Source organism: Archocentrus centrarchus, chromosome 24, assembly GCF_007364275.1.
Source record: "Archocentrus centrarchus isolate MPI-CPG fArcCen1 chromosome 24, fArcCen1, whole genome shotgun sequence".
NCBI classification, from domain to species: Eukaryota; Metazoa; Chordata; class Actinopteri; order Cichliformes; family Cichlidae; genus Archocentrus; species Archocentrus centrarchus.
In genome coordinates this window covers 13,851,237-13,863,915 of record NC_044369.1, presented here as the reverse complement: position 1 = coordinate 13,863,915, position 12,679 = coordinate 13,851,237, and the positions used below count along the sequence as shown (strand labels likewise).

The following is a 12,679-nucleotide window of genomic DNA, read 5'->3' as shown; positions in this document are numbered from 1 at the left end:
TTGCATTAAACCCCATAAAACAACAAAGCACAAAACGTTCTAGCACAAACCTATCGCTGAATTCCCCCTCCAAACATATCTAGGGCTTTTTGATACCAGCATCTCCACATCAATAAACACAGAAAATGCATGCCTTTCATGTCTAGTTGTCTCTTATGGCTTTCAGAGTTCCATTAACCATGTAATTAATACCAAGTAGCCTCTCTATCAAGTTTGCCTGGTTTCAAGCTTTGTTCTTAATAGCTAGCAAATATCAGAGACGCACATCTTTGTCTATGAGAGCCATCTTGCTGCCAGCCACTCTGTACCCACTCAAGGCTTTGAGACATTAACATTACATGTACCCCGAGAAGATGAAGACCTTAGATAACACATCATGCATCTATCTCGACGTTGATCACTTGCTAATTCCTTCTCCATCCTTGCTCTGCAGGCAGTAAATGCAACATCAAAGCCTGTTAAAAGATGGCATCGTGTCTAGGTGACAGAGGTGTTTCATTTGGTCAATTGCTGTGAACAGGAAGCAGTTGGTGTGTTCCTGTGAAGTTTAGTTCTCACAGGTGCCAAGTATTTTGGAGACATCTATCCAGCAAATGATCTAAGTAAAGTAATCTGTGGTTGTAAGTACACTCACCGGCCACTTTGTTAGGTACACCTGTTGACCTGCTCGTTAATGCAAATATCCAAGCTGATAGGAAGGCAACAGTAACTCAAATAACCACTCGTTACAACTAAGGTATGCAGAAGAGCATCTCTGAACACATAAGTCAAACCTTGAAGCAGATGGGCTACGGCAACAGATGACCACATCAGCTGCCCCTCTCGTCAGCTATGAACAGTAAACTGAGGCTACAATTTCCACTGGCTCTGGAGAATCGTCGCCTGGTTTGATGAGTCTTGATTTCTGCTGCAACATTTGAGTGGGAGGTTCAGAATTTGGTGGAAACAACATCAAACCATGGATCCATCCAGTCTTGTATCAATAGTTCAGGCAGGTGGTGTAATGGTGATCTTCTTGGCACACTTTAGGCCCCTTGGTACCAACTGAGCATCACCTAGCTGCCACAGCCTACCTGAGTAATGTTGGTGACCATGTTGTTACATGTATGACCACAGTGTGCCCATCTTCTGATGGCTGCTTCCAGCAAGATAATGCACCATGTGACAAAGCTCAGATCATCTCAAACTAGTTTCTTGAACATGACAATGAGTTCAATGTAGATACAGTAGATTCAGTAGATACATACAGTAGATTCACCAAGGTGAATCTACTGTATGTATCTACTGTATCTACCTGTATGCCACAAAGAATTAAGGCTAATCTCAAGGCAAAAGGGAGTCCAACCCAGTCCTATAGAGGCATACTTAATGAAATAGCCTGTGAGTGTATATTAGCTTCTCATTGGTACTTTCAGGTTATCAACTGAGCTAATTTCCCCTAAGGAGCAGTTTTCAGACTCATGAAGATGATAAAGCTTCAATAAAAGCTGCAATAAAAGATGATGAATTTGTTGTGTTTTGACATTCCCTTATTATTTCTCCCTGCAACATTTATATGTTGGTGGTGACAGTGTTTTCTGTTGAGATGCTCCATTACCTGTAAAATAATGAGTCTGTGGAGTTTTTATAAAATTACAGCTCTCTCGATTTTAAAGTCATTGCTTTAAACAAACGTGTAGAGGAGAATTTTAAGAAAAGAACTTGACCAGGCAGATACGCACTAAAGCATCTTATTATTACTACTGCCAACAACAATATAATTAATAAGCAATAGCTAAAAAAGTACATTAAATGTGATCTGGTCATACCATCAGGTGGCCTGTTGGAGGTCGCCACCACCACCACTCCAGTTTTGAACAGCGTCTCAAACAGCTGCTTCAAGATCACAGCGTCAGCAATGTCAGCCACCTGATTGAAGAGAATCAGAGAAGTCGAGGGGCACATTCAGGAACCACATATTTCTTTTCTTGTCACATCTGTGTGTGTGTGTGTGTGTATTTGAGGTCACAACATGCCATCAACACTCCATGTTGATCGGTGTCATTCAGTTGTGCTCATTCAGTCCTTTTTGTATGGTCATTGCCACCCACACACACACAAACTGAAACTTACTGCAAATGGTCAAGAACTGGCCTTCTGCTGAGGACAGCGGCTGAGTAGCTGAGGCAAAGCAGCAGAACTAAGCTAATCAACGAAGCAGATGTGAGAATGACTGGACGCAAGTATGAAAACAAGAGGAATGAAAGAATAATAAAACAAAGCAATGAGAATCAGGACTGGGGTCATGAAGGCAGACAAAGCTCCTATCAAAGCTGGCCATGTAAAGGGATATAAAGGGGTGCATGTGTATTGTATGTACTAGACACAAGGCTATACAAAGTTACAATACATAAATCCAATTCAACTGTCTGCTGCCTTTTTCATCTACATCATTTCCATGAGTCCACAATGAACAAAGGTCGATGACAGCACTAAAGCAAGGACGTTTATGAGTTGCTGGCTGTTAAATGAAGAGCTCTGACCTTTCTATTAGTAATCCAGTGCTCTCACTTTTGTTCTTATTCCCTCATTTGTCTCTCTCGCTCTCTCAAATCTATGTTGTTTCTTTTGAACACCCATAAAGGGAGAAATGTTACCCTGTGATTGGCGGTTGTCAAAGTGGCATTCATTTAATGTGATGATCGACCGATGTAAGTTGGGCACAAAAGAAACTAAATTACTTCCAACCTCTCTTGTCACTTAAAGTTACCAGTCTTGTGCCAACTGCCATTTATATTCTCTTAAATAAAAATGTTTCCTACCAAGAACATGTAAAATTCCACTTACAAATATCCATCTTAACAAAAATGTTGCAGTGAAATCGGTATGAAAATTGAGGGAGATCCGCTGTGTCCTATAACACCAATGAACATTAAATTCCTGACACTTTAAAGTACTTAGTTAAAAACCCTAAAAGAACATGGGTCGAATAAAAGAAAGACTTTGCAGTCATGCATCTGTCCCGCCCTCTCCTCTTACTCCCTCTTACCTACTTTCCTGTATATAACAAGCACTTCTGATGGCCATACCCACAGCATATGTCTCCTTTCAGACTCTGGAGAGTCTTCTGCTTTTGCATATTAGCCCCACTGCCCTTGCCAATACTTGATTAACATTTGTGTTAAAGCCTTGATTTTGCTAAGGAGAGGTGGCTAAGGGCATCAAATTAGCGTGTGTGTGTGAGTGATTGTGTGTGCGCGTAATGAGAATCAACAGAAAGCCAAGGCTCTGTGTCTCTCTGAAGGGGCCCCCATTTCCTGCGACCACAGGATTTTATTTTCATTTCAAAAGAATCATTTAAAAATGACCTTTTATACAGCATGGATTTGTTTATTCATGTGCCCTCCACATGGGCATAGTATGAGGGGCAATATTGATTGCTGAATGACTAGGGGAAGAGGGAAAGAGAATGGGTACCCACAGGATGAGAAAGGTGGAGGGGACTGATGTAGCACTTGTGGAACAGAAAAATAATGGTGCAATCTCTGTCAGCCATTGCCGATATTTAAATGAGCATCCAATTACTCAAGCGGCTGACAGTTTACAGCGAGGCACACGGGTGCCAAATTAAACCTCTTTTGATGTTACACCTCTTTATGTACACAACCTATGAGCAATTTCAGAGAGGCTGCACAGTGACTGAGGCCCTGAGACAATGATGCTCGAGCATTTTCTTCTCACTCTTCTACGTCCTTTCTCACTCTCTACCCATCTTTCCATCTTGGACCTCTCAATGGCGAGTATTCATTAGGGGCGCTGGGTGGGGGTCGCAGAAGGAAGAGGAGGGGGGCTACAAATTACTGATAATGGCACGGCGCTAATGAAGAGAATGGAGAAATGTCATTAGCATTTAAGAGGATAAGATCCATCTGACCCGCCGCCGCCGCCAGTCGCTTTCTAGCTCCACTCACTTAAGGAAGCAGGAGAGTGCGACTGATACCCAGAGCCTCATTTGCATGGCTGAGTGGTGGAGGATGCTGATTGGTATAGACCCCTGCACCCCCAACTCTCCCAACCTTGCAACCTCTTGTTTATGCATCACAAACAACGCGCACATGTCTACTTGTTTCCCCCGCCATTCACCGGTAGCAACAGTCGACAAGCGAAAACAGCAAAGCTGGCGACAGCAAACAAAACAAATCAATGAGAATGCACAAACAGCGCCGCGGTTTAAAATGTGAAAGACGGCCAGATGAAAGGAGCAGCTCTTGATCCACGCAGATGTACAGAGAGTGATTAGAGGAAGCAACTGCACCTTCTGTGACCTTTGACCTGCTGGCATTAACTGTAATGATATCAGTAAAAGGAGCAACATTGTGCTGCTGACAGATGTGTTTGGTTGGCTACGGATGAATGCAGAAACAGGTGTTTTTCTTTACTGTAGCAGATGACTAACAACCTTACAGAGAATGGACAGCTTCAGTAGTGGTTCTCACCTCTAATAATGAGAACTTTTGCATCACTAATGACTCAAGGGCTTCTTTAGTTGTGCAAATACAGAGTGGCTGTAATGGTTTGAGAGCAAACTGTTGTGAGATTTCACAATATAGCCATATCTGTCCTAGTAAACTACAACTAAACTCCATATAAAGAGAGAAAATACTACTGGAAGTCATTTCACAATTCTGCTGTATTTGAAAGAGGCCACTAGGTGTCCCCAGTCCTGTTTTTTTTATTGAGATTAGAAGCACTCAGTTGTCTTGACAGGAGACACACTCAACTCTGAACTCAAACTACAGGGAGTGCAACATTTAACAAGTTTTCTGTGTTCCTTGTCTTGCACTAAAATAAGGTAAACCTCAAAGCAATTACTGCTAACTACAAATAAACAGCAGATTATTACCATGTTTTATTCTTTAAAGATTTCGAGATGTCTTATCTGTGAGTTTCTACTGACACCAGCCTTTTGATAGGTTGTTATCCATGAAATGCTGAACTGCTGTTTTAATTTTTCAAAATAACATTCACCTAACATGTGAAAGGTTCCTGGTGCGAGACCGGGAGGAGGCACAAATCCCTGTTAGGGCATCCAGACTAAAAATCTACCACATCAAATATGCAGATGATCCATCCACTGTGGCGATCCCTTGCGAATAAGGGAGCAGCCGAAAGAAGCTTCAGCCAGTATGTAAGTGCAGTTGTTACAGATATCAAAACACATAACGGTATTTAAAATTCTCACTGTGCAGCGTCCTACTGCACAGCAGTTCCTGTAACATGGCTACTCACCTGAAACTCGTCAAAACACAAGAGGCAGGTCTCGCTGCTGATCTCCATGGCAACCGGTGATATGGGGTCATAGGTGAACATTTTCCCTAACCTCCGTTTTGGCAGGCTTTGTTTCCTCCGATGGATCCCTTTAAAGCAGCACACAAACGTCAGGCACATCTTAAAGCACACCTGCGTCGGCAACCCAAACCCACTCACAGTGCTGAATAAAGCAGTAATTTCACCTGTATGCATAATGGTAGACAATTAGCGGGACGGCTTCAGGACAAACAGAGGGATAAATATAGGATCTCCAGTGCACAGGGAGTCAGAAAACTTCTACAGAGTCATGCAAGGCAACATTTGGCTGTTAGTACTGATGAGAGGGAGGATGCTACTAACGTTTGTGGATGTCCAACATGAAGCCGTTGAAGTGGACTCTCTTTTTGCGACTGTTCTCCACATTGGAGTAAAACAAATCCATAAGCATGGTCTTCCCTGTGCCTGAAGAGAGAGAAATCAAAGCAAGTGAATATGATAACCATACAGATGTTAATTTCTATTATAAAAGGACCTTCTTCTATATGCAGTCTTACCAACATTTCCATATATATAGAAGCCTTTGGGCGGTGGCGGTGGTGGAGGAATGGGTTCCTCCTTTGGGGCAAAAAAAAACAAGAAAATTAGGCTAATTGTAGTATACTGTTTTACATTAATCTCAGTCAGCATAGTCACTGAAATTAATGCACAATCATTAATTCCACTCTATAGCTGATGACCTAAATAAACTTCTTTATATTGATTTCAATAAATGTCTGAAACATCATCTAATAAACAAAGTATGCTAAGGCATTAAGCCACCACTACAGTGTGAGGTTTCACAATCTCCAGACTAGCCCACTGCAGGGGAGGAAGACAAAGGGGATCTAATCAACAAGACAAGCCAGGGTTCCCACGAGAGAAAAGCATCATCAGAGGAACAATGGAGGGATTTGTCAGACAAAACGGAGAGGACTGGATGAGGCTCCATATGAGATGGAGTGGACTTGTCTGTGCAGTCTGTTTAGCGCTGCTAATTGTGATACGGTACTGTTGCATTGAGGTGCTGCTGGAAGTCATTGTGCTGCCTGCCTCCTATTATCAAAAGGTCCTTGCCTCAAAAAAAAAAAAAAAATCTTCTGTGTGACCAAGCTGAGAATATCGAGCAAAGCCAACGAGGACCCAAGCCATGTGAACGAATGTGCCATCAGTTTAATCATATGTAATGATAATGTGAAGTATATTTGTGCGTGGCCAAATTATAGATCTTTTTATTGCCTTTGAAAACACTGCGGTTCAGGATCGTCTATCTCTGTAACGGGGCAACACCAAATAGCTTTGGAATTAATCGCTCACTAAACAAAAAAAAAAAAAAAAAAGGGATTGTCCTCTTTAAATCTAATTTAGTTAGAGGATGGTACTCAGTGTCCACTGAACTCAGTGTCCATACACAAGCGGCACTTGACTCTGGTAAAATGTCGACAATGGCATATTGAAAACTAAATTAAAAAACAAGCTTGCTATCCACCCTCTCTCTCTCTCTCTCTCTCTCTCTCTGCCTGCCCCCCCTCCTTCCTTTCTACCCACCCCTCCATCCACCGCCTGTCCTGAGCTGGATGTGAAGTACTGGATGAGCAACAAGCCTTTCCTGTCTGCTCTGGCATAACAGTGTGTGACTTCTCTCTGACTTCCCAAGCTGCCCTCTGGCATGGCGGGGTAATTGTCAGCGGCTGGAAGCCATTCTGCTACGGCAGAGTGGAGAAGGACAAGGCTGTCCCTCAGCCACTCTGTCTAGCTGAGTTCTGTGGTCTTGTCTCACCTCATGCTGCAGGATATAGACTGGCACATGAGTGGAAAGTTCACATGCAGGACATGCTCATTTTGGCTTTAGGAAAAACTGCTTTTGACCACAGCCAAAATTGTCTCACAGAGGCACGGTCAGCTGTGATTGTTAGGGCCCAAGTTAGGTTTAACTCATACAACTGTCCAACTGGAGGGCTACCATGTACAGGAGGACTATGACTGACTTGAAGAGGGCGGATCCCACCGAACAATGGCCCATTGTCAGCTAACCATCCGCAAAACCACGCCACATTGGGTCAATATTAAGTCAAGTGTACTCTCCTCACAGACTTGGTCAGTTATTGAGGACAATGGCGGCACTTTCACAGAGAGAACAGACACCAAAAGGACAGTGGTATGACCTGATTCAAACTGGAATAATTGCGTAAGTACTCCAGTCAGTGTGTGTGTGTGTGTGTGTGTGTGTGTGTGTGTGTGTGTGTGTGTGTGTGTGTGTGTGTGTGAGAGAGACAGACAGAGCAAGAAATAAGGTGCAAAAGGAGAGGGGTGTGTGTGTGGGGTGGTTGGTGTTGATAGCCTACCACCAAAGTATTTGTCAGAGCCCCAAATCAAAAGCAAAAAGGACAAGAATGGCCGAGACAATGGGGATCCCCTCATTACTGCCCGGGTACGGTGAGAGAGTGAGAGGGGTGCCGGGACGGGCCCAGCGGGAGGTCTGCCCTGCTGCCTTCCAAAATCTCTGCCTAACCCTATGTGTCTGTGCCAGCCAACCAACAAAAAAACTCCCACCACCAAATAGTAGACAGTCAGCTCCCCTGACCTAAAAACAACAACCCCTGCATTATGCCGTTCCAAAACTCACATGCACAATAAACTTCCCAGACCCCTACCCTCCCTTTGACCTGAGCCCCATGGCCACCATCGATGATACAACTGGAGAACAGGAAAGTCGACTCTGTGAAGTCTGTCCATATGTTAGACGTCAGTGGCGCTTTTTATCCCATGAGAGTCCAGATGCAGACAAATTCATGCTGCCTTATAAATCCTAAAGTGTGCCCAGAATAATGTCCAGTGTAACGCACTGTCATCCAAACAATGCAAATGCTTTCAGTTTTGCTGCAGTTTTTTTTCTATTATGTAGAATTTTTTAAAGACATAAAACTGGTCTTGACCCTGAAAAAGAGTGTAAATACCCTTCAAGATAGTCTCATTAGCTTTTTTTTTCCAGGGCTTTCAACAGTATTGCATGGTCTTCATCAGTGAATTGAGTTTTTTCAGTTGTCAGTTGTCAGTCTGTTGCCATGCAACATGCTAATGCTTTTAATAGCTTTTAAGCAGGTATGTTTTAATAGCATAACAAACTACATCCCTGATGTCAAAGACTGGATGAAATGTGGTTGAACGCTCTGGAAAAAGCTACAAAGTGAACCTCGAGTTTGGATGGTTTTAAATGTTTGTGCACACGGCGCATCCATCTGCTTGTAGAAAATTCAACATCTTTAAAAATAGCTGGTTGCATTATGCCACAGCAGTTAGGCCTGTAGTGTGGTCGGTTGTGTTTATGTTTAACTCTTTTGCTCAAAAATGCTGATATGAGGCAATTTAAAAATTAATCAAGGGTTTGATAACCTTTCAACACTTCAACAATAAATATTAAATTTTATGGGTACAATAATAATACAGTAGATTAAAGTTAAATTAACAATTAAATGCTTTGTTGATAAATGCAAGGTTATTGAGGTAAAATATATTAGAAAGACACAAAAATACAATTGTTTTTGTACTTTTGCCAGTTTACACCACCACAATGGATTTGAAATCAGAAATGCAGACTTTCAGACTTAATTCAAAGTCTTATACAGTTAATTTTGCATTAACTGATTAGGAATTACAGCCATCTTTATACATAATACTCCATTTCCAGGAGCTCAAAATTAATTGGACAAAATAACACAATTTTAAATATAGGGATTGTTTTTAATACTTTGCAGTCAATGACTGCCTGAAGTCTAGAACCCATGGGCATCACCAAATGCTGTGTTTCCTCACTGAAGATACTCTTTCTACATTCAGCTTTGCCTTCAGTAACTGAAAAGCATACTCCAATGGTTGAGATCAGGAAACTGACTCGGCCATTAAAGAATATTAATATAAATATTTCTTTCTATATTTCTTGGGTTGCTTTTGCAGTATGATTTGGGGCTGGATCTTATCCCAGCTGCTATTGGGCGAGAGGCAGGGTACATCCTAAACAGGTTGCCAGTCTGTTGCAGGGCTAACACAGAGAAACAGACAGCCATTCACACTCACATTAATACCTATGTGCAATTTAGAATCCCCAATTAACCTAACCTAACCTACTCTGGGAGGAAGCCAGAGTAGCCCAAGAGAACCCATGCAGACATGGGGAGAATGTGCAAAGGCCACACAGAAAAGTCCTGGCCAGATGGTGGATTTGAACCCAGGACCTTCTTGCTGTGAGGCAGCAGGGCTAACCACTGTGCCTAAATAGTTACTGCAAATTTTTTTTGTGAGTTGCCTTGATCATCTTGATTGTCTGATTGAAAATCTACTGTGGTGGTTTACAGAGACAAAACTACAAAAATGTGTCTCTCTGTCAAAATAAGAAAGAAGATGATTTTTACCAATGTCATAAACTTTGTGCCACGTAGCTGTTTAATGATGCTGTAATAAAGAACTAAAAGACTTAAAAGCCATTATTGTCTTCCTGACACATGTAGTCATGGCCAAGACAGCTTGCTGAAGTTCAAACTGAACATCAACAGGGAAGAAATGTGATTTCAGTGACTTTGTGGCATGGTTGTTGGTATCAGATGGGCTGCTCTGAGTATTTCAGAAATTGATCTACTGGGATTTTTCCACACAACTATTTCTAGGGTTTACAGAGAATGGTTCAAAAAAGATAAAATATCCAGTGAGCTGCAGTTCTCTGGTGAGAGATCTGCCTCACAGCAACAAGGTCCTGGGTTCAAGTCCACCTTGGCCCAGACCTTTCTGTGTGGAGGTTTCATGTTCTCCCTGTGTTTGTGTGGGTTTTCTCTGGGTACTCCAGTTTCCTCCCACAGTCCAGAGACATATACTTAGTGGGGTTAGGTAAATAGGTGATTCTAAATTGCGCATAGGTGTGAGTGTCTGTCTCTCTGTGTTAGCGCTGTGACAGGCTGACAACCTGTCCCAGACAGGTACCCCTGCCTCTCGCCCTACAACAGCTAGGATAGGACTCAAATGGCCTCCACAGTCACCGGTCTCAATACAATAGAGCAGGGGTATAAAAATAAAATCGGAGAGCTAGCTTTGCGGCCTCTTAAGTGGCCAACCATTTATGCTTGTGTAGCTGGATTGTGTATGTTAATTACCTTGCGGTCGCGTGCTGTGTTTTATATGCGGTGCCGGCTGGGACTTTTTTGGTCCTCGCTCTTTGTGCTCAGTTTTTTCGGCTGCAAACATATTTGTCCCTGTTTTTCCACTTTCTTCATTTCCTCACATCCATTCCGATAGTTTCAGCAGTCTCCTTCCAGGAATTTGCTGACATTTGTGAGTCCTTATATTGATGCTTTGATTATTATTCCTGATTGTTATTCTCTCACTGATATATTCAAACACAGCAGCAAAAAGTAGCCAGAAACGCACATGGACTGAACAGGTTAATCACAACCTTGTGGGCTGTGTGGACCCGACATGTAGTTCGATTTCTCGATTTCAGGATCAGTGCGGTTTCTCTGCAGACCGCTGCCATTACACGCATGCACACAGGTGCCCGATGGCGCTCCCAGCTTAAACTGTTAGAGCGGGAAAAAAATGATTTAATATCAGTCCACAAGGGTTTTAAATAAAATTAATTAAACAAAGGTTATTTTATCTATAATTTCTGTTAGTTGTAAACTCACAATACTGTTTTTTGCTTTTAATTATAGATTTTATTTATTTCAGTTAATGAAAATGTTTTCAGTTTTCATTATTTAGTTCGTTTTCGTTAACTATAATAACCCTGTTTGTAACAAAGTTTACCAGCCGGCAGGAACCAGCTTGGTGGTATCACTTGGTATAGCCAAACTCGCGTGCAATTGGTCAGTGGGTTTCCTTGGACGCTTCACTACTACCGTAAGGACTGTAAAAGCTGCACCGGTAAACCCGAAAGGGCTCAACAAGATTTTAATTAAGTGGTCATTTCTGTTTTGGTATTAGGTTCGGGTCCGCCTATTGGTGATGTCTCCAATAGAGCACTTTTGAGATGTGTTGAAACAGGAGGTTCACATCATGGTTGTGCAGCCAACAAACCTGCAGCAACTGTGTGATGTTATCATGTCAATATGGACCAAACTCTCTGAGGAATGTTTCCAGCATATTTTTGAATCTATGCCATGAAGAATGAAGGCAGTTCTTAAGGCAAGAGGAGGTCCAACCCAGTACTAGCAAGGTGCACCTAATAAGTGTCCAGTGAGTGTATATTTGTAAATATTCCTAGTATTGACCAAAACAGTCTTGATTGTGATTTTTGGTGTAACTGAACAGTCCTATTATCTAAGAGAATAAAAACAGACAAGTTGTATCTTCTCTGCAGAGCCAATCTCATTCCAACCACATGCAGTACAACGTCCCTGCGATTTATCCCTTACCTGACAGATCGTGTCATTATAATAACTCCATTACCTTTTCAGTGGGTTCACCACCTGTGTTTTCGACTGCTGTAATGCCTCTCTGATGTTGCCTGCTGGTTTTTGTTGGGTTTACCCTGGGTGAGTTCAAGTAGACGCTGTTACTGTAGGTCTTCAGGGTGTGCTGCAGCTGAACCAGCTGCTGGAGAACCCGCCTCTGCTGGGTATCTCTCCTCAGGAAGCCACCCTGAATGAGGCGATCATAGTGTTCAACAGTTTCACTGGAGCCAGACCTGTCTGCTGCTGGAGAGTCCGAGGAGCAGGACGATGCAAATGAACTGCATGCCCTCCATCTACTGTAACCTTGAAACATTACATCAGAAGACGTCAGCGTTACGCAAACAGGAAAAAAAAAAAAAAAAAAAAACATACCCGGAAAAAACGCGCTGCAGTGTAATCTCGATGTTATAATATAAAAGCAGTAAAGTTGGAAAACATGTTTTAGCAAAGTAGTTGTAACACACTGAATCTAGATACACCAAATGCAGTCTGAAACAGTTCCCGCATGATGGCGCAGGGACGCCTACCTTTTCCAGAAAAACCGCTCGACAAAAGACAAATTTGGTGTGAAATTAAAGCAGAGTCTTTGGGCAGGAATCTCAGAGCGCACCTGACAGCGGCAGAAGACGCGTAAGTCGCCATGATGGTTCAAAATGCTAAAACTTTATTGAGATTCATTCACACGAGCAAGTCGCACGACAGACGGACTAGTTAGTCCAGAATAGTTAAAATTAAAATAAAAGTTATATACACATATATTTCAGATCTATAATCTAAATAGATATAGATATACGATTTAAGTTTGCAACAGTGGATCAATATAATTTTTTATGGAATATTTGTTTGTAATTTATATTTTGCCCAGTATAAAGTCGGTTTCTGTTTTTGACTACAAAGTGCCATTGATGGTTAAT

General features: G+C 42.1%; 1 protein-coding gene across 1 annotated transcript in view; it reads right to left on the bottom strand.

Moving 5' to 3' along the window:
- Positions 1-12,407, bottom strand: part of afg1lb (AFG1 like ATPase b) — a 29,489-nt gene extending 17,082 nt beyond the window's left edge. Inside the window, exons 1-6 of the mRNA XM_030721097.1 lie at positions 12,293-12,407; positions 11,761-12,068; positions 5,844-5,904; positions 5,650-5,751; positions 5,269-5,396; positions 1,809-1,908 (exon numbers count right to left, since the gene is read on the bottom strand). Coding sequence (XP_030576957.1) covers positions 1,809-1,908; positions 5,269-5,396; positions 5,650-5,751; positions 5,844-5,904; positions 11,761-12,068; positions 12,293-12,407 — 814 coding nt within the window. The remainder of the gene's footprint in view (positions 1-1,808; positions 1,909-5,268; positions 5,397-5,649; positions 5,752-5,843; positions 5,905-11,760; positions 12,069-12,292) is intronic.
- Positions 12,408-12,679: the final 272 nt, after the last annotated feature.